At 37.2% G+C, this 21,399-nt stretch overlaps 1 protein-coding gene across 1 annotated transcript in view; it reads right to left on the bottom strand.

Annotated features, from left to right (window-relative positions):
• Window positions 1-21,399, bottom strand: part of polybromo (protein) — a 149,900-nt gene that overhangs the window by 44,824 nt on the left and 83,677 nt on the right. The window contains exons 19-23 of the mRNA XM_083118454.1: window positions 16,094-16,256; window positions 13,939-14,166; window positions 12,404-12,580; window positions 9,790-9,951; window positions 8,422-8,582 (exon numbers count right to left, since the gene is read on the bottom strand). Of these exons, the coding sequence (XP_082974580.1) occupies window positions 8,422-8,582; window positions 9,790-9,951; window positions 12,404-12,580; window positions 13,939-14,166; window positions 16,094-16,256 (891 nt within the window). The remainder of the gene's footprint in view (window positions 1-8,421; window positions 8,583-9,789; window positions 9,952-12,403; window positions 12,581-13,938; window positions 14,167-16,093; window positions 16,257-21,399) is intronic.

The following is a 21,399-nucleotide window of genomic DNA, read 5'->3' as shown; positions in this document are numbered from 1 at the left end:
CCTCAACTTCTCGAATGTACGCACTTTTCTCCCCGTATCGGAGGTCAATAGCATATTGGTTACGTGCGTGTTACTCACTATCAATAAACAAAAATACGTTAGAGTATTCAAATTGGTCTACTTACGCAAGTGAGTATGTATTCTTATGTGGACGACGTTTCGGAAGCTTTACTGCTTCCTTCCTCAGGTTGTCGTTTTCAGCTCGGAATATCAAGCCATGTCAGAGAAGTGTCATGTAAGGATACTGGGTGAAAGGTTTGGGTTAAAAACACTTCATAGTGCTTGACCTATACAGAATTAAAACCACTTTGCTAAAAACCCCTTAAAACTCACAATAAAACATGTAAAAACCACCGCTACGGTGAACTGGAGTGGCCGTTGAGAGCCTAAACTCCCTGTCAAGGTGAAGCGAGCGGGCAGATGGCGCCGCGCAGCGGAGTGGTACTTCCCCTCCCACGAGAGATCCTTCCCCTCGTCACCAATCTAAGGAGAATTCCCGTTCCACCTCGGCTGCTTTCCTTACCTCCGATGTGACATGGAAGCCCATCGGGGCCCTTTTATTATTCAAATTGTCCCACTTTTTAAAAAAGCTAATCCATACGTCATCTAAATTGCCCTCGTCCCGGTTCAGTTTATTTCTGTGTCCCGCGCATATGAATGCCGTTTCGTACACGTTCCTATCCAATTTACTATTACTTTTTTTGATAACCTCTCTTTTTATTATTCTATGCCCACTGTTTATTATATGCTCTGCAAGCCCCGTTTTCGGATCCCTTTCTTTGATGTTCTTATCATGTTCGCCCCATCTAATACGCATGTTCCGGCCGGTTTGTCCAATATATTCCATCCCGCAATTGCATTCAATCCTATACACCCCTTTTTGTTCATCAGGGTTATCTCGAATTCTTACCCCCCTCTTATAATCCGTGAAATGCTTTTCAATATTTCTAGGTGCTCTCGTCCCACATTTCGACAGAAAGAAGGGTTAGCGATGGGCAACCCAATATCGGGTTTTGCGGCAAACATTTTCTTGCATTACTTAGAAAAAGCGGTTATGGAAAGGGTGGGAGTAAACATAAAATATTACTGTAGGTACGTGGACGATATCCTTGTAATTGGAAAAGAAAAAGACCTTAACACTGTTTTTGCGGAGTTAGGAAAACAAGAGGACAGAATAAGCTTCACTAGGGAGAATTCGGTAGAAGGTAAAATTAACTACCTGGACCTAAGGATTACCAAAATTGAAAAGGGGATAAAGACAGGGGTGTTTCATAAACCCCTGGCAGGCAGTCTTTATATTAATAAGGCATCGGAACATTCAAATAGGGTCAAATCGAATGTTTATTTAAACTTTTTCATAAGGGCTGAGAGGTTATGCAATAATGCCGTAGAAAAAGAAAAGGAAATATCGTGGATAATAGAGGTAGGAATGAAGAATGGATTTTCCGAATATGAAATGAACGTGTTAGCTAGGAGAGCAAGGAAGAATATTTCAAAGGGGAACCCCGATTCTGATAGCAGGTTAGAAAAGGAGGAAAATGAGGAGGGAGGGTTGGATAGTAAAGTTAATTATGTTGGGATACCGTACTGTAAAGGGCTCACAGAGAAAATTGAAAAAACAGTGAAAAAGTATGGTGTGAAATGTGGGACGAGAGCACCTAGAAATATTGAAAAGCATTTCACGGATTATAAGAGGGGGGTAAAAATTCGAGATAACCCTGATGAACAAAAAGGGGTGTATAGGATTGAATGCAATTGCGGGATGGAATATATTGGACAAACCGGCCGGAACATGCGTATTAGATGGGGCGAACATGATAAGAACATCAAAGAAAGGGATCCGAAAACGGGGCTTGCAGAGCATATAATAAACAGTGGGCATAGAATAATAAAAAGAGAGGTTATCAAAAAAAGTAATAGTAAATTGGATAGGAACGTGTACGAAACGGCATTCATATGCGCGGGACACAGAAATAAACTGAACCGGGACGAGGGCAATTTAGATGACGTATGGATTAGCTTTTTTAAAAAGTGGGACAATTTGAATAATAAAAGGGCCCCGATGGGCTTCCATGTCACATCGGAGGTAAGGAAAGCAGCCGAGGTGGAACGGGAATTCTCCTTAGATTGGTGACGAGGGGAAGGATCTCTCGTGGGAGGGGAAGTACCACTCCGCTGCGCGGCGCCATCTGCCCGCTCGCTTCACCTTGACAGGGAGTTTAGGCTCTCAACGGCCACTCCAGTTCACCGTAGCGGTGGTTTTTACATGTTTTATTGTGAGTTTTAAGGGGTTTTTAGCAAAGTGGTTTTAATTCTGTATAGGTCAAGCACTATGAAGTGTTTTTAACCCAAACCTTTCACCCAGTATCCTTACATGACACTTCTCTGACATGGCTTGATATTCCGAGCTGAAAACGACAACCTGAGGAAGGAAGCAGTAAAGCTTCCGAAACGTCGTCCACATAAGAATACATACTCACTTGCGTAAGTAGACCAATTTGAATACTCTAACGTATTTTTGTTTATTGATAGTGAGTAACACGCACGTAACCAATATACTATTGACCTCCGATACGGGGAGAAAAGTGCGTACATTCGAGAAGTTGAGGATAAGACTTAATAAAACCTTGATTAGGATAGGCTTTTTTAAACAATGTAAGAGGATGGGGGTTTTGCCAGGATTTTTAAAATGGGGATATCAACCTTTAAGCAATAACAGTCGGTCGCAAAAATTAGAATTGCAACATAAAATGTTAGGGAAATGCATAAGGGAGGCTTACGGGCAGGTGGATAGACTGAACTATGAATGTTATAATTTACATTTGGAGATAGGGAAAAAACTCGACGATTTGACATGGAGGCGCATCGAAGAGCGGCATTTTAGAACCATCGAAAATGCAAAAATTAAAGATTTAGAAACCATAAGGAGAAAAACTGTAAAATTAGGCATCGGTAAGCAGACCAATAAAACTAAAATATGTGAGGGTAATATCGATAGTATGGGCGAAAACTTTTTAAATCTGACAAAATTAGACCCCCCAAAAGCTTTGGGTGATATGTTGAGCAGGGGGCATAAATTCGCTGTAAAGAACGAACGGTTTGTGAAAGAGGAGTTTGTTATCGCCACGGAGAAAATTATCGGGAAGTTAGACGAGAAAGAGGATAAGTCCAAAGTCAGGCAGAGTGTACGTGAGATTATTGATGAACACGTGTTGAGTCAAATTAGGAGAGGGTGTGTTTCCAGGGGTGGGAATAGAACGCAAAAAGAGAAAAATGACCGGAGAATTAGGGATGATTTAAACACTGTGAAAAAATGGGCCAAAGATAATAATGTGTATCTCATTCGATCTGACAAAGAAAATAAGATGGTAGTAATAGAAAAAGGCGTATATCAAAGTAAGTTAGAAGAATGCTTTCTAAATAATGATTTCGAAATGGTTAACGGGAACCCAATTAGTAAAATTAGAAATGAGATTAGACGTGGGATAGAAACCAGCATAACCTTAGGAAGCGGGGAAAAGAAGAAGCTCATTAAAGAAGTGAAGGAGGGGAATATCCCCACAGCATTCGGCATTCCAAAAACGCACAAGGCACTGATCCCACTTAGACCAATAATCCCCACCTATGAACACCCAGGGTATGGGTTGGCAAAGGAATTAATTAAAAGAATGAAGAAGATTAATGTTAACACCCAGTATAGCGTTAAAAACTCCTTTGAGGTAAAAAAGTCAATTGAAAATTTAGAAATCGGGAGGGATGACCAAATTAGCAGCTTTGATGTAACAAATTTGTACCCTAGTGTACCGAGAGAGAAAGCCGGTGACTGCCTTCAAAGATGGCTATTAGACCATGGCGTGGATATATTGGTAGCATGGGAATATGTCAGGTGGTATTTTCTTGTAACCGGGTACAATTATTTCCGCGTAAACGATAAGATCTTTCGACAGAAAGAAGGGTTAGCGATGGGCAACCCAATATCGGGTTTTGCGGCAAACATTTTCTTGCATTACTTAGAAAAAGCGGTTATGGAAAGGGTGGGAGTAAACATAAAATATTACTGTAGGTACGTGGACGATATCCTTGTAATTGGAAAAGAAAAAGACCTTAACACTGTTTTTGCGGAGTTAGGAAAACAAGAGGACAGAATAAGCTTCACTAGGGAGAATTCGGTAGAAGGTAAAATTAACTACCTGGACCTAAGGATTACCAAAATTGAAAAGGGGATAAAGACAGGGGTGTTTCATAAACCCCTGGCAGGCAGTCTTTATATTAATAAGGCATCGGAACATTCAAGTAGGGTCAAATCGAATGTTTATTTAAACTTTTTCATAAGGGCTGAGAGGTTATGCAATAATGCCGTAGAAAAAGAAAAGGAAATATCGTGGATAATAGAGGTAGGAATGAAGAATGGATTTTCCGAATATGAAATGAACGTGTTAGCTAGGAGAGCAAGGAAGAATATTTCAAAGGGGAACCCCGATTCTGATAGCAGGTTAGAAAAGGAGGAAAATGAGGAGGGAGGGTTGGATAGTAAAGTTAATTATGTTGGGATACCGTACTGTAAAGGGCTCACGGAGAAAATTGAAAAAACAGTGAAAAAGTATGGTGTGAAATGTGGGACGAGAGCACCTAGAAATATTGAAAAGCATTTCACGGATTATAAGAGGGGGGTAAAAATTCGAGATAACCCTGATGAACAAAAAGGGGTGTATAGGATTGAATGCAATTGCGGGATGGAATATATTGGACAAACCGGCCGGAACATGCGTATTAGATGGGGCGAACATGATAAGAACATCAAAGAAAGGGATCCGAAAACGGGGCTTGCAGAGCATATAATAAACAGTGGGCATAGAATAATAAAAAGAGAGGTTATCAAAAAAAAGTAATAGTAAATTGGATAGGAACGTGTACGAAACGGCATTCATATGCGCGGGACACAGAAATAAACTGAACCGGGACGAGGGCAATTTAGATGACGTATGGATTAGCTTTTTTAAAAAGTGGGACAATTTGAATAATAAAAGGGCCCCGATGGGCTTCCATGTCACATCGGAGGTAAGGAAAGCAGCCGAGGTGGAACGGGAATTCTCCTTAGATTGGTGACGAGGGGAAGGATCTCTCGTGGGAGGGGAAGTACCACTCCGCTGCGCGGCGCCATCTGCCCGCTCGCTTCACCTTGACAGGGAGTTTAGGCTCTCAACGGCCACTCCAGTTCACCGTAGCGGTGGTTTTTACATGTTTTATTGTGAGTTTTAAGGGGTTTTTAGCAAAGTGGTTTTAATTCTGTATAGGTCAAGCACTATGAAGTGTTTTTAACCCAAACCTTTCACCCAGTATCCTTACATGACACTTCTCTGACATGGCTTGATATTCCGAGCTGAAAACGACAACCTGAGGAAGGAAGCAGTAAAGCTTCCGAAACGTCGTCCACATAAGAATACATACTCACTTGCGTAAGTAGACCAATTTGAATACTCTAACGTATTTTTGTTTATTGATAGTGAGTAACACGCACGTAACCAATATGCTATGTAAACATTTGATTTATGTAACTATTTTCACCATCAGCAGAACAACATTGTTGAACATTGGAATGTTTATCAATATTTGTAACGGTAGAATTCAATCTAGAAGTTGTCTGCATATTGTTAATCGCATAATTACTTGTATCCTTAAACTGTACACTATTAGGTGACATATTATTTCGATAATGTTCCTCATTGCAGGTTGGAATAAATCTTTTGTTTCGCTTCCAGCGAACACGATTTCGAACATGCGGTTCATCGAACGTTGTTTTCACATGGGTTGTTAAAGATTCATCAGATGAATTAGTCACCCCCGAGTCAACTGCATTTCTAGCCCTTTCACGCGATGTCTTAGTTTGAGAACTATTTTGTGCAAGGGGAGGTTTCAAATTTCCTTTTGTGTTGCGTTGAAAATTTGCATAATTAGTTTGCAAAACATCAATACGAGATTCTATATGTTGAAACCTGTTATTACAATCAATAAGATACGTTCCAAAATGTACATTTTCCTTACCAGCAACTTCCAACGATGTCAATCTATTATTAATATCAGTTATTTTGGATGAACATACTGTAATAGATTTATCGTATTCACTAATCAAATCTTTATTTATTAAAATTTGTTGACCTTGAACGTCTTGTTCTGTTCGGATTTGAGAAATATTGCTATTTAAAATACTTCCCAAATGTTCATTTTTCTTGACACATTCGGAAGCTATTGAATCAAGTTGTGTTTTAACATCGGAAGTCAAGCTGTCTAATCTTTGATTAACAGTATTAATTTCTTGATGAACCAATTCAAATTTTGAAGTTAGGTTACTATAAATATCCAATTCCAATTGTTCAAACTGAGACTTAATATTCTCACTAAACTCTGCAAATTCTTGATTAGATTGCTGTAACTGTAATTTCATATCTTGGTTAGCAAGATCCATTCGTGTTTTTAGTTCTTCATTAGACTGTTCTAACTGCAATTTCATTTCAGAATTAGATTGTTCTAACTGTGATTTCATAGAATTTTCTAACTGAGATTTCATTTCAGCATTAGACTGTTCTAACTGCGATTTCATTTCAGCATTAGACTGTTCTAACTGTGATTTCATAGAATTTTCTAACTGAGATTTCATTTCAGCATTAGACTGTTCTAACTGCGATTTCATTTCAGCATTAGGCTGTTCTAACTGTGATTTCATAGAATTTTCTGAGATTTCATTTCAGCATTAGACTGTTCTAACTGCGATTTCATTTCAGCATTAGACTGTTCTAGTTTCGTCTTGAGGTCTTCATTAGAAGCGACCATAAGCAATTGAATACTCTTAACAGTACTTAACAAATTGCCAAAATTCGGGTTAAGAGTTTCTAGATAAGCTGGCAAACTAAAAGGATCATAATCTGGTTTGCAACCTTTACAATAATAATTTTCTAGTGTAGTCAAATAAATTGTCCAGTGAGTGACTGTAAGTTTGAGACAAGATATGTGATGCCATGACGAGCACTGAGTACACTGAACATACCTCAAATCATTGTCTGGTTCATTACAACAAGATAATTTGTCGGGTTTTGTAGAACAAACATCATGTTCTGTAGTATTCGCATTACTGGAAGCGACTACGGGATTATCAGCATCAAAGTAAGTAGTCATTGTATTAGCCTGAATGTTTGTTTCTTTACGCGACGATTTAGATTCACTTTGCTTTAACTTATCAGCCATTGTGATCTTCACACATATGACGATTCACTTAAGAAGTTACGTTATACAAGCACACTGAAGCTTGTGACGTAAGTCTTACTTCAGCATATGACAAAAATTCTGTTCCATTACAACAGACATTCTTACCACTGTCAGAAGATTGCACACTTTTTGAACAATCCTGGCTTCTGGGTCGCCACTCTTGATAACCGTCGTTGCGCTTAAACTTGCAGAACGATTATCAATGCAAATAAAATTGCGTAATTAACGATAACCGTTATATTTAAAATAAATACAATACAGGCGCAGAAAATCTCACCACCATTTTTGGTACTTATTATTTCTCGTTGCTATGGTTACAGCAATTTGATTTCTTGTATTTTATACAGCGTGATAAGATGATTATAACAATATATATAAAATAAACATGCATAAGTTAAAAACAACATCAATAACATAAACATAATAACATATATATTAACTTTGAACATGACAGTTTGAGAATAGGACAGTCTCAGGTCACTCCGCATTTTCATAATTTGCATGGTAAAAATCTATTTCAGGATTAACTTCTGGGTACCAGATGCCATAGCCTTGTTAATGAAAGGTGTGGTCTTTCGAAATTAATCAGAGAAACAATTACATTTGCAATGCAGGAATACAGAATGTCACCCACATGATAAAGAAGTCATATTTGCAACGTTTACTTATATTGGCATTTTTACAAGTACTCTGAATATTTTTTAAAAAAATAATTATTATACACAATTACTTGTAGTGTTTATTTTTCATCTAGTGCAAATTATCACTTTCTGTACACAATATTGGGATGGTCTCAAACAAAAATTAACAGATGAATACAACAGTATTAAACAGTTCAGTAATTCTTCCTTTCTATTACATATTATTTTGCACTATTTATTGTATTCAAAATTAATGTTGATGTGTGCATCTATGTCTGTGTTCAGTTAATGAGGATTTATTAAGACAAGTCAAAATATTGTGTATGAAAATGATAATATGTGCCAGATAAAAAAACACTTAATATATCTTTTACTCTTTACTTCAAATAATGTTGGCACATTAAATTCCTACCATGTGAAGGTAGCATGAATCAGAGTATGGAGAAAAAACTTGAACAGAACAATGAACAAGCAAAATAGTGGTCTACGCTAGTACGAAAGTAAAACTAAATCTACTTACTCCTTTGTAACCCATATGGAATCGACCTGTGCAATGAGCTGTCTTCCACTTGCAGACCTAACGTAAACACAATCCCCAGTCTTTATGGTTCCACATGCAATTGTGTACTGCTCATAGTATGTGTTCCCTTCAACTCCTTGAGGGTTAAACACTTCAATATTCTGGAGACAAAATTAAAAGAAAATTAAAGAGTAAGGATTATGAAAATTACCTACATATAAGAGTGAGTATCAGCATTATAAAATATGAAATAAAATAATAACTAAATTCGGAATGATTTTTTTGCCGATACATATAAAGTATCAATATAAAATGTACTGCTCCAATGTTAAATGGACAATATTCCAATTCCATGATGGAACGTAATTCATCTCAACCCTTAACCAGGACGTGACATATGGTGAGGTTGCTAATTCCAGGATGTGGCATATGTGTCACATTTGGTTTTTTTACTTTTGGAATATACTGACACATGTAATGTTCGGGGATACATGTTTTGACTGCTACACGAGCCTTGGGGCACCGTATTAGTAATTAGAAAACTTTAATTTGATTCTGGCTATATATGGGGGAGAGAATTTCCCACCGCAAAAAGCACAGCTTTCACATTATAATTTTTCTTCCTCTGGAAGTATGAGCAGCAAGCTCGCAATTCTTGCCATGAGAATGGAACACATATCAGGCAATATGGAAGTACTGTTTTGAACCCTCACGTCCTGGCGTTGCCTATGTAGGGGCTCATCAAATATAAAATGTTGTAAAAAAAAAAAATGCTCGGCACTGAGGCCTTATTGCATAAAATGGGCCTCGGCGTTTAAGTTACTGTAGATAACCAGGTAAATGAAATTGGTTTCGTATTAGGAAAAGATACTGCATACTCAGAATTTTTTTTACAGAAAACCATGGTACATGAAATAAATATTTTATATGCATAAAAACGATAACACAATGGCAGAATCATGCATTACATTACAAAATATTTATATAAATATCAGATTGGTAAAATTATTGGTGTTTTTACAGATAAACCAATATGCCTACATTAGCTGATACCAATACAGTACCAGTTAATTTGTCCTATCCCTACTTCTTGTAAATGAGTAGTAGTCTCAGAACACGAGCATCATGACTAACACATACACTCTTAAGTAAGACACATGATGCACAAGACAACGTTTTGTAAAATTACAATAAAAATTACTGAACGATGATGACAGTTTTTCGGTTGGTTCCACTCTTGCTAAATATTTCAAGATTATGTTTCATAGAGAAACTTCACACACTGGTTCCGGGAACTACTGTTTAATGAAATTACGTTGTGCAAAAGACAGGATGAAAGGAACCAAGAAAAAAAGGAAGAGTACTTACAGGCTTTTGTTTTTCTATGAGCTTTTCCCCCTCTTCCAATTCTGCTATTTCTTCCTTATGCTTTTCTACTCTCTCTCTGAAGACTGACATTACTCTTTTTGGCTCCAGGGCTTCCTCTCGAGGCATTAAGTTCACATGTTCAGGTAAGCCAAACGGCCAGATCTGGAAATTAAAAAAAACACACACACGACAATTAGCCTCTGTGCACACACACACACAATTAAAATAAAATTATAAGCTGCATCTCTTGTATATACTATTTGGTTGGAAGTTTGTCATAAAAATTGCATACTTTATGCAGATAAATGCTAACTAGGACAGGGCTTACAGTTTAAATTATGATTCAAACCACTGAAATGTGCTCCCACTGAGAACTAAATCCAGAACCCCTGGATTATAAAATGTTAATATCAAACATTACACTATCAGCTAGGCCTGAAGTTTATAACTATATACATATATTTTAAAGCAAAACTTGTGCCTTGTGCAACATGTTTATGAATACAAGCACAAACAACTAACAACCTTGGAATTTACTGAACATACTATAGTATTTATGTGTGTGCGTGTATAATAGGCACCCTGGTTTCTCATGGAAAAAATCGACAAACAATTACGTATCATATATGATGCACACTACAATTCAGGTTCAAGAAATGGCTTTCTTAGTTGTAGGTTGTAAAACTGTTGCTTTGCTGATCAAAAGCGAATTACATCATACCTATTCAATGAGCTGCTACGTGGACAAAGCCACCAACCCATGTCACCTCCCCCATGTTGTAAGTTTCTCACCTGACAAATAACACTGACATAGGAGGTGCATGTTCCAATTCTGACAAAATGGCACCACTTTTCTTGTGTCACAAAACATTCGTTAGAAAGTGAAAAATCATGGGAAATGACCATTTCACTTTTATAGTGTTTTTATAAAATTATTATTCCTAAAGAAATCCAACCTGGTAATTTGTATTTGTGCCTGTTGATATATATGTGTCATATGCAGTGAAATAGGGAAAACATGCTTGGTTTCATGTTGGCTGTCCGAATTATTCTGGGCATAATACACACCACAGTTTTTGGATGCAAAAAGTTAGCAAAGTTTGTAGAGTTTTTTTTCACTGTGGCAAAAGTACTTCTATTTGATAGTAATTTGATATGAACAAAAGACATAAATTAATCAGTAATATATTTTCTTTCATTGTCTATCACTGTATACCAACGCTGGGGTATTTTTTCAAAATTCAACGCCTGAAGAAATCACCTGATTCGGGGTTAAAAGTATTGTCAAGCAAAGTTTGAAGAGCATTTTCACCACCACAGGAGCTTCCTTGAAGATTGATTTCTCAATCCATCAAGGTAACAATCCGAGGGTGCAAGATCGGGGGAGTAATGAGGATGTGGAATAGCTAACCAACCAAGCTCCTGGATAGCACCTTTTGTCATGTTAGCGGAGTGTGGGTTGTCTTGATGCTGTCTTCCTTGCCTACTTGCTGATTTGGTTGTTTTAATTTAAAGCATGTGGTATCCTGAACCTTACCCAAGGAATGCAAATGTCGCACGATGGTTGAATGTCACAGTTCATCACATTTGCTAATTCTCGAGTCAACTGATGTGATGCGATAATGTTAACAGGAAGTATGGCACACATTATGTTACCTGTTCTAAAAATCAATGTACTGTTTGGAAATATACAGTAAATAGAACTGAGCCTATACCAATGCATTAGTATAGATGGGTACTATGGTATCGGTACTGGAAAGTATTGGTTGGAATTCGATCACTGATACTGGTTAATATTTTCCAGAGTCTGGGTGTCTTGTGGGGTCTGCAAACACTGTTGTCTCGGTGAGTCTAAATGTCCTGAAAATTATGCATTATGCACAATTCTCATTATATTTTTGAACACCAATGCACGAAGAAATGGATTTTTGGATTAAATAATTTTCACGTGTGAGGTTATAAATATTTCAAAGCAAAATTCTGGTAGATTGATATGGTACAGTTCCAATAGATACATTAAAATTTATAAATACTCTGAACTGTTTTAAATTGTTACAATTTGCAAGGATCGGTATCAGCAATGAAAGATGTGCGTGTGGGTGGGGGGGGGGAGAAATTAATAAGAATATCAGCACTGGTCCAAAATGATATAGGCTTAGTCCTACTTTATCCATACATATTTCAAACATATACAAATTACAAAAAGTAAATCAGCAGTATTTTAGTTGTGTTTATTGTATGCATTAATTTTTGTAGCAAACATTTTCAGAAAATAAAAGAATTGTAAGCATGTGCAGTACTGATAATTATAAACATAAACAGTAAAAGAATACATTAAAAGCTGAATACTGACTGTTTTTTAGATTTTTATAATTTGGCGTATATTTTATCATGTACAAATTGAAGTGAAGCAACAAGTTCCCACGTGGATGGTGGCTGGGGACACCGAAATTAATAGAACAATTAAAAGTAAGTCTTGTGAAGAAAGTTTGTAATTCGTTTACATGTATTTATTATACTACAGTGTCTCTTATTCCTCAAACATTAATAAAAATTTAAATTGTCTTTCACTTCTCCCTGCATCACAGAAGTACATCATTTATTCATTACTTACCTTAATTTTCTTGAATGCTCTTGCCTTTGTTGAGTATCGAGATTCACACACGTAGACATCCTTGTCTGCGAAGCCTTCAGGTCTTGAGCGGAAGTAATCCTTCACACTCAACACACAGCACTTTCCTACCACTTGGTTCAAAGGGCTTGCGATGTGGACATCACTCTTAAACACTTCCTGCAGAATATAAACACAAAATTATAAGGAAGTAAGTCTTGAAGAGTGACGTTAGCTCTCGAAAGCTTGGAATTTTTTCCACAACTCAACTGGTTGATAGCCCGAGAGAATCTTTTCACAAAATTATAGTTTTCTAAAATTAAATATCCATTACCTTCTCACATAATTCCAGAAGCAATACAATGGCACATATCACAACTCTTCTTTTCATTTTCTAGGACATTTCCTAAAGGAATGGATCGATATGAAATTTTTGCCCAAACTTAAAGTACTGATATAAAATTGGCTGATACTGATAACTGATATTGTACCAATCTGATATAAAACTGCAAATGTTCCTTGAAAAACATAAAGTGTTCATTAACATAATTTATTAATGTTTGCAACCAGGTGTCTGCAGAGTTTTATATTGAAAACGAAACTGCATACGTAGACATGATATCACATGAAGTATATCCATAAAAACAATAACAAAAATGGGAGAATTTTTCACTAAATGATAAACTATTAATAGATCGATTGGTAAAATTATGTGCACAACCCAACAAGGAGAAAAAATAGTTTTTAATATTGCTAAGGCGTGACTTTAACTGATATACCAATATGCCTACATTGGCCGATCTGTTCCATCCCCAATTTACGGGAAGAGAGTAATGTATTGTCAATGCAATGGTTCCAGACCCTTGTCCAGGACAATCTGGACTACACTTGGTTTTCGAACGAGGCGTGGTTCCATCTTTCAGGATCTGTGAATTTGCAGAATTCTCGCAATTGGGCAAGCGAGAATCCCAATGTGATACACGAAAAACCCCTTCATTCCAAGAAGACTGGTGTTTGGTGTGGGATTTCCCGGAGTCTCATAATCGGACCCATCTTCTTCGACACGACAATCACAACAGCAGCGTACCTAGACATCTTTAACTGCTTTGTGAACCAACTGGACAATGAGGAATTATTCATTGGTTATTTCCAGCAGGATGGAGCAACACCGCACACCTCGCACGCAAGCATGGCCGAAATCCGGTCTTTTCTCGGCGACCGCGTAATTTCCAGGGGACTGTGGCGACATTTGAACTTGCAGGTTTATGCCAACAAACCGCGAACGATAGATGCCTTGAAAGCAAACATTAGTGCGGCCATCCCAGCAGTGACACCTGACGTACTGAGATGGACTTTCCACAACATGGAACGCCGCGTCCAACACTTGTCCCGAGTGAAACACCCTGTATTTAATAACTACTTATGGTAAAAGGATATTCAAGGGGAAAAAATAAGTGTTGTGCAATATTTCAGTCTTGCTTATCATAATGCCAAAATCTGGTTTGAAATGCATTTACTTTATATGCCAAACAGCTAACCTTTTCAAGGAATTTCCGTGTTGTTACATGGTACGTCTCGTTGGGACGATAGAAGAAGTTTGCATACAGCATTTGCTGCCCTTCTTGATTTGTCCACAGACGCTCAATGTGAATAATATGGTTTTCCAAACCACGTTCCTTGGGTTCCATATACACAAAATCTCCAATCCTATACAGCTGCTGGTTGTAGCTCATGCAATCTCCAGCGAGAACAGTTCCCTGTTCCTCCTAAGGGGAGAAAAAGTACATCAACAAACATTTGGAATAAGAAATAATGCAAATATGAAATCATTACTAATACTAAAACTAAATACAGGTTCTAAATCATCTACATACTCAGTTCTGGATTATGAGAATTACTTTACTTGAAGTGAATGTATTTCTCTCATTTTACACAGACATCTTTGGCTAATGGTTCATTCCAGGTGAAAATATCAAGCTGGGCCATTTTTTATTCTAGTGATAGTTGGGCAGAAAGCATTACTTATGGGATTTGAAAAAAAATACATAAAATATGGTTGATTGATTGATTTGCTTTATTTTATTTCGTTTTGAGCCACTTTGGCTAATTTGCGAAGATGGGGATGAGTGATGATGTGATGAAATTGATGAATGGACACTCACAAAAATCCATGCCCAGGCCGGAATTCAAACCCGAGACCCCTGGCATAGTAGCGCGATGTGCTAACCACTCCTCCACGGGGGCAGATATAAATTATGGTGGCCATGTTTCTCTTGTAAGACAGATCAAACATGGAGTGGATCAAAATTGATCATTATTTGAGGAATTAAGGCTAAAGCTTGCATGAATAATGTGTGGTGTGAATAGTTGGTGTTTGTGAATAATAGTGTGTAGTTTGTGAATATGTACTCACATTTTACATTTGATCAGAATTTCCAGACATGCAGCTGCTAGATATTAGAGTTGTGAATCATGTTTATCGTCATTTTGGGTTGGAAAGTACGAATTGTAGCTTTCCTGGTGACGTGATTCAAACAAGTGTTCTCGGGTTACCAGACAGGTTATGAATTAACCTGCCTGGTAACCAGAACACTTGTTCAAATTGTTTGGGCTTTTCAACTATACTTGGTTTTTTATATTACATGCACACATACTTCAGACACCCCTTCTATCTCCATTTCCAAGATCGTGTATTGTGTTATGCCCCATGTGTAGGTAATCCCTAAAAAGGCTGGGAAGGATATTAAGCCAAGGGCTTCACCATGTCAGAGTTAGTCATGGTTGACATTTGGAGTAAGGTAAGTTCCTGTGCATATAGCACCGTGTCATGAAGGCACGTTTAGGGGATGTGGAGGTAGGGCTCCGCACATTCAAGATCTCGATCATTTTGAAGGTGATGTAATCAGTACCATGCTCTGGCTGCCTAAACCCTCCAGGGTTTCCCCGAGGTACCCATTTACTTGAGGCTGCGTGAATCCTGAAGCCACTTTATGTGGGGACAAGGCTGGAAAAATTCAGAGCTTATATCACTCACCCTGGAAATTGAACCCAGGTGTTCTGCATGGCAGTCAGACATCCTACCGACTAGACCAGTATGACATTTAGAGTAGTGAACATAAAATTTTTTGTGTCATTTCCTCCAGTGTTGCTTAAGTGCAACTGTCGGGCCCTGAATGACTGTGAAAGTACAATTCCTCCAGTGCACGTGCTACACTGTTCCTTGATGGTAAGTTGATTGGCCAAAGCAGGGTTAGAGATGTCTCCTCACGAGAGAATACTATGAAACATGGGCTTTTAGTGTGATATCTTGTGCTGCATTTTCCATTTTATCCCTAGCCAACAAGAGGTAAGGGCATGTGGCATAAGAGGTTATTTAATTGAAAATTCCTGTCTTACATACAAAAATAGCTACCACGACTTACACTCTTTTTTTTAAATTTAAAAAAATAAATTTTGCACTCACAAGAATACAGAAAGATGCATGCAAACTTTCACTAGAATAAAAATTTATTTTTATTTTTAATATGATGATTTCATATTGGTTAACCCCAAAGTGGTAACGAGAATTAATGATGACTGAATGAAATTGATGAACAGACAGACATTCACAAAAAGCTCACACCTGGAATTTAAAAGGAGAAGATCATGAGTCAATAACTCATATTAATTAACACCCCTGCTGTTCCCACTTACTTTTATTGTTTCTTCTTCAGAGGGTTTGGTCTCAGGCTCTTCCTCTGGTTGTTCCTGCAGGCTCTTCTCTTGCTTAATGGCCTCCACGGCCACAGCCAAATGGTCAATCATGTAATTAAGAGCTGGGGAATGAAGCAAATCACCTCCTCTACACAGCTCATCCCTAAAAGACAACATTAACATGATATGCATTTGAGCTACAACATAAAAAATCGAGAACAATCATTAGTTTTCTAAAAATATGAGCACAATATAATATGTGCTGTAAAGCACTGGCAATTTTTATTAATACCGTATTTACTCATGTATAATGCACACATTTTTCCAAAATTTTTGCCCCAAAAAACTGTGGTGCATACATATTATGCACGGAATAATTCGGATAGTCAACATGAAACCTTACAGGGTCATTCCATGATTTTGTGACACTTGCATTGATTTTTCATGTTTATGGAACCATATCATGTTATATATCATTGTAAAGCTTGAATCCTGCAGTTTCTGAATATGGCAACAGTATTCTATTCAAGATAGCGACACTAATGTGAAATGCGATTGAAATAAGCTCATCACAAAATGAAGGAACGTTCTGATTTTTATGGTACTTCGGATGAAAGAAAAGAGAAGGAAAAAGAAAATAATAATTAAAATACAAGTAAGTCATGGCAACCCAGTAATAATTCAACAATCGAAGGATGTATTAAAAATTTGATATATGCAACTGAAAGAGTATCCATTATGGATATTTTGTTGGTAGGAATCATGAAATAAAACCCAAGCAACCCTGTGACATACACATGTATTAATGTACAAGTTACAAAAACCTGTCTGACCCTGTGACATACACATGTGCACATGTTACAAAAACTTGTCTGATTATGACAAACCTTCAAAATAATCTCCCACATTGTCCACAGCACCCTGCCATGGAAGACGTCGAATACTATCGGCAGCACCATCCTCTTCACCATGCCTGAAGTGTTTGTGATCTACGACATGCCATTAGGGAGAAGCATCCAGATCTACTGCATAATGCAATCATACTCCACGATAATGCAATGGAAAATGCGGGAGATTATTTCGAAGGTTTGTCATAATCAGACAAGTTTTTGTAACATGTGCACTTGTGTATGTCACAGGGTCAGACAGGTTTTTGTAACTTGTACATTAATACATGTGTATGTCACACGGTTGCTTGGGTTTTCTTTCATTATTTCTACCAACAAAATATCCTTAATGGATACTCTTTCAGTTGTATATCACAAATTTTTAATACATCCTTCGATTGTCGAATTATTACTGGGTTGCCATGACTTACTCCCCAACCCTCGTATATTACTGGCCAAATTATATTATGTATATGGAGTGTGTAAATGCCTTAATGGAAGAAATCTTTTGCTGCTAACTGCTAATTTCAGGGTCCTGAACATGCCTTGTATAAATGTTACGTTATTAAAGAAAAAGTATATATTTTGAAGTTTTTTTAGAAAAAGTAACGTAGGAATGAGTAAAGCAAAAACCCGTATAAAAGTTTGAAGGCCATTTCCCACGATTTTTCACTTTGTAATGTAATGTTCTGCGACACCAACAAAAGCAGTGCCATTCTGGTGGATTTTGAGCATGCACCTCCCATCACATGGAATGTGTATCAGTGGTATTTGTTGGGCGAGAAATAATAGAAAATAAGTTTGTGAGCACTGCAAATCCATAAGGTAATTTTGATGTCGCTTTCTACTATTACAGAATACATAAGGTGGGATGTTAAACACAGTGGAGGGAGAGGGGGAGGGGTGTGGCGTGGGGTGATGACTTATTGTTTACACAAGAGGATATTGTCCTCTTGGTCCACATAGCAACAGGTGACTCATTCACAGCAACAGCTTTACGACCTACAACTAAGAAAGACATTTCTTGAACCTAAATTGTACTGTACATGATATATGAGACTCAATTGTTTGTCACTTTTTCCCATCAAAAATCAGGGTGCGCACGCACATTATACATGGGTAAATACGGTAAAACAAAAAAGTTAACTCCTAGCAAGTACATTTGTATGTTGCATAGTACTCTGGGTTGAACATCACTGTCAAAAGTGTGACCAAAATAGCAACAAACTGGCAAAATATGGAGGAAACTTGATTTGAATTTTTCAGGGGACACGGGTGAAAATGAAGGAAAGTGTACAATCTGAGAAAATGTTAAATGTCATTTTATTGGGAACATGAAAACTGAGTGTAAAATATAGAAAACTATAACCAGGCTTCACTGTATGGACTAATTACAAACCAATTTAATTTCAGTCTGCTGATAAATTAGTATTTTGAAAGTGACACTGAGTTTGTTTCAAGTGTACTTTATAGTCAGATAGGCTATCAGGACTTGGAGGCAAACCACTGTGCAATGTGCCTCGACAGAAGATGAAACCCAAAGTGAAACTGAGATTTCATTAAAAATATATCTGCTATCCAGTATTCCTACATTCAGTCATCACACCCATTCATTATTGAACACAAACTAACATTTTAATAAAAATTAGACAATATTTCACAATTAAACCAAGAGGTAGGAAAGCAACATAACATAACTAAAAAATGATAGGCCATGTTTTCATTTTGTACTAAAAATAATCCAGATTAACACACTTTAAATAAATGTGATGTGGTAACATTACATAATAGGAATCAGAGAAGAAAACAACATACTATATTATAATATTTAAATTTTCCAACAATAAAGAGTCAGTGTTCAAGGAAAACACTCATAACTGTACTGTCTCACCAGTACAATAATTTATTTATTTATTTCATACAGTATTTATAGTGTGGTATACACACCTTTTACACATACTAAGTTCAAAAAATGATACTAGAAGGTTTACCTTTAATTGAACTGAAAAAAATAAGTGTTAGTCACTGTGAAGTTATTATATAATATATCCCAAACTGCAATAACAAAAGGAAAAAAAAACACAAATTGCAGTCAAAAAATGTTAGCTTTTATTGATCCTTTTCCACCCCTGAGAACAGAATGGTGAAAAGCAGAAAACTGTATTTGTGTGTGCATGTTTTCATGTGTGCTATAATTTGTCTAGCAAAGAACAAGCTAAATTTGTGAGGATATGGCGATTATTACGCTATTATAATAAGTAAGAGAATCAGTTGCCATTTCAAATCACCATAAGTCATATGTTTGCTTCGCTCTTGACGCTACGCGTCTCTGTTCATCTTTTGTTGAGTTTAGTAAAATTTCCGCTAGGTGGTAGCACCGGGTATGTTTCTTTTCCTGGTTGTTTTCGCCAGAGAGTTAAAGTGCAGTGCAGTAGAAGTTAGCGACTTGCCAACTCGCGTACACATTGTCTGGTGTATCTCGCATCAGAACGGGGGGAAAACGTCGCAAGATTCTAAGTGGGAATAATGCCTTGAAGTAAGTCCAGTACCTACAGGCACTTGCAGTACATCGGATAAGATACTTCGTTTATTGCATTAGTGAGCATGTTTTTGCAAGTGAAATGATTGTGCACGGAATGGTCTAAGTGTTGTTTCTTTCGCATTTGCCTATTACCGTTCTCGTACCACGATTGTGAAGAAGTAAGGTACACAGTCGATGGTATAAGACGTTGCCAAATGTACTGGGACAAGTACATTTCCATTAGAAGCCAACCACGACGACCTCGAAGGAAGGAAGTATGACGGGGGTGCTTCTATGTTCCCGAGATGTTTAATGGTCCAAATTCCTGTTGCTGAGAGAAGGGGCTTGGCGGCGGAAGTTCAATCCTTGAACCTTCAATTCTTCGTTCTTAGACGTGGCAACAGCATATGAACATCACGAACAATTTACAGGTATGTGTTGAACACTGTGTTACGAACCTTGATTTTGACGTGTGTCATTAAATTGTACATAAAAGTGAAATTGGGTAGTGTCCTCCCAATCGTTAAGCAACTTTCTCAGTTACGCGACAGGAAGGAAAACAGATGCATCATGTGACTTGCAAGTTAACACATAATTCCATGAAGTAAACGCAAGTAAATGTACATTATCTATGTAGGGCCGTAACAAAATTGTGTGAACAATAAAGTGAATTATTTGGATCACTCGTAATTGAGGTTCTACAAACATTAAATAAGCTTCAGAACGATTGTTAAAATCTGCGAGTCAAAGAATTACAAATTGCTTGCTTGCCAATTTGTGACAGAACTATTATACTAATATGAGTAATCTGCATGTGTGGCGATAATGAGACGAGTGCAACTACTAAGTTTAGAGTCTGATGTTCTTCGTTCAGAATTTGTAAAGTACAAAACTTTGCTACCCTTACGTATTTTGAGATTTTACAATTTTGTTGGTTGCCAAAGGATCGCGAGGTCGAGCTTGTCACCCCCCACTTTTCATATTAACTTTGAGAGCATCTGCGTGATATTATTACAAGAGAGAGTACATTTGCGTGCACAGATGCACATGTACATATGAATATAAATAGCATAGTGTTACCTAATGCTAGAGTACGTTCAGATATTATGTAATTGATTGATTGATTGAGTTGGTGTTTTAAGTCTACTTTATGCACAGTAAGGCTAATTGGGACTGGACCTACAGTTTAAAGTGTGATCCGAACCACTATGTGCTTCCACCGGGTATCCAACCCGGAACCCCTTGATTACAAGGCAACAACACTACCACTGCGCCATTGGTGAGGCACAGATATTATGTAAAAATGCAACACACATAGTTATAAGAGATAATTGGGATGTTGAACGTCATAATGGATTGATAAGCCCTTGTTTAATGCAATTGTGTTTTGATATTACATTGGTTTTCGCAGGACGAAATGAATACCAATGAAGAAATAATAAGATTGTAAAAAAAATACATTTGTACATATAGTTATATGTATGATGACGCTCAGATTGTTTAGATTTGTTGGTGCATGCCTGAACGGCATTGTTGAATATTGAACATTTATAACACCATTAAGCCTTGTTTCCATGATTATGAAAACCTAAATATGCTGACCAAGGCAGTAATTTATTTTATTAAAAACATAAACTAAACGTAACGTTTCAACCTTCTAGCAAGGTCTTCTTCAGACTCTGTATCAAGTACAAAAGACCTTGAAGAAGACCTTGCTAGAAGGTTGAAACGTTACGTTTAGTTTATGTTTTTAATAAAATAAATTACTGCCTTGGTCAGCATATTTAGTTTTTCATGAACATTTATGTGCATGCTCTTTATTGTTAAATAAATTACAATTAATTGAAATTCTGAGTTTCGTTATCCTTGACCTGATGAAAGCTAAATATTGGACGTTA

Source organism: Lepisma saccharinum, chromosome 3 (genome assembly GCF_977018435.1).
Source record: "Lepisma saccharinum chromosome 3, izLepSacc3.1, whole genome shotgun sequence".
NCBI lineage: Eukaryota > Metazoa > Arthropoda > Insecta > Zygentoma > Lepismatidae > Lepisma > Lepisma saccharinum.
Note: the sequence above shows the minus strand (reverse complement) of the source record. Positions and strands in the feature narration are given on the sequence as shown.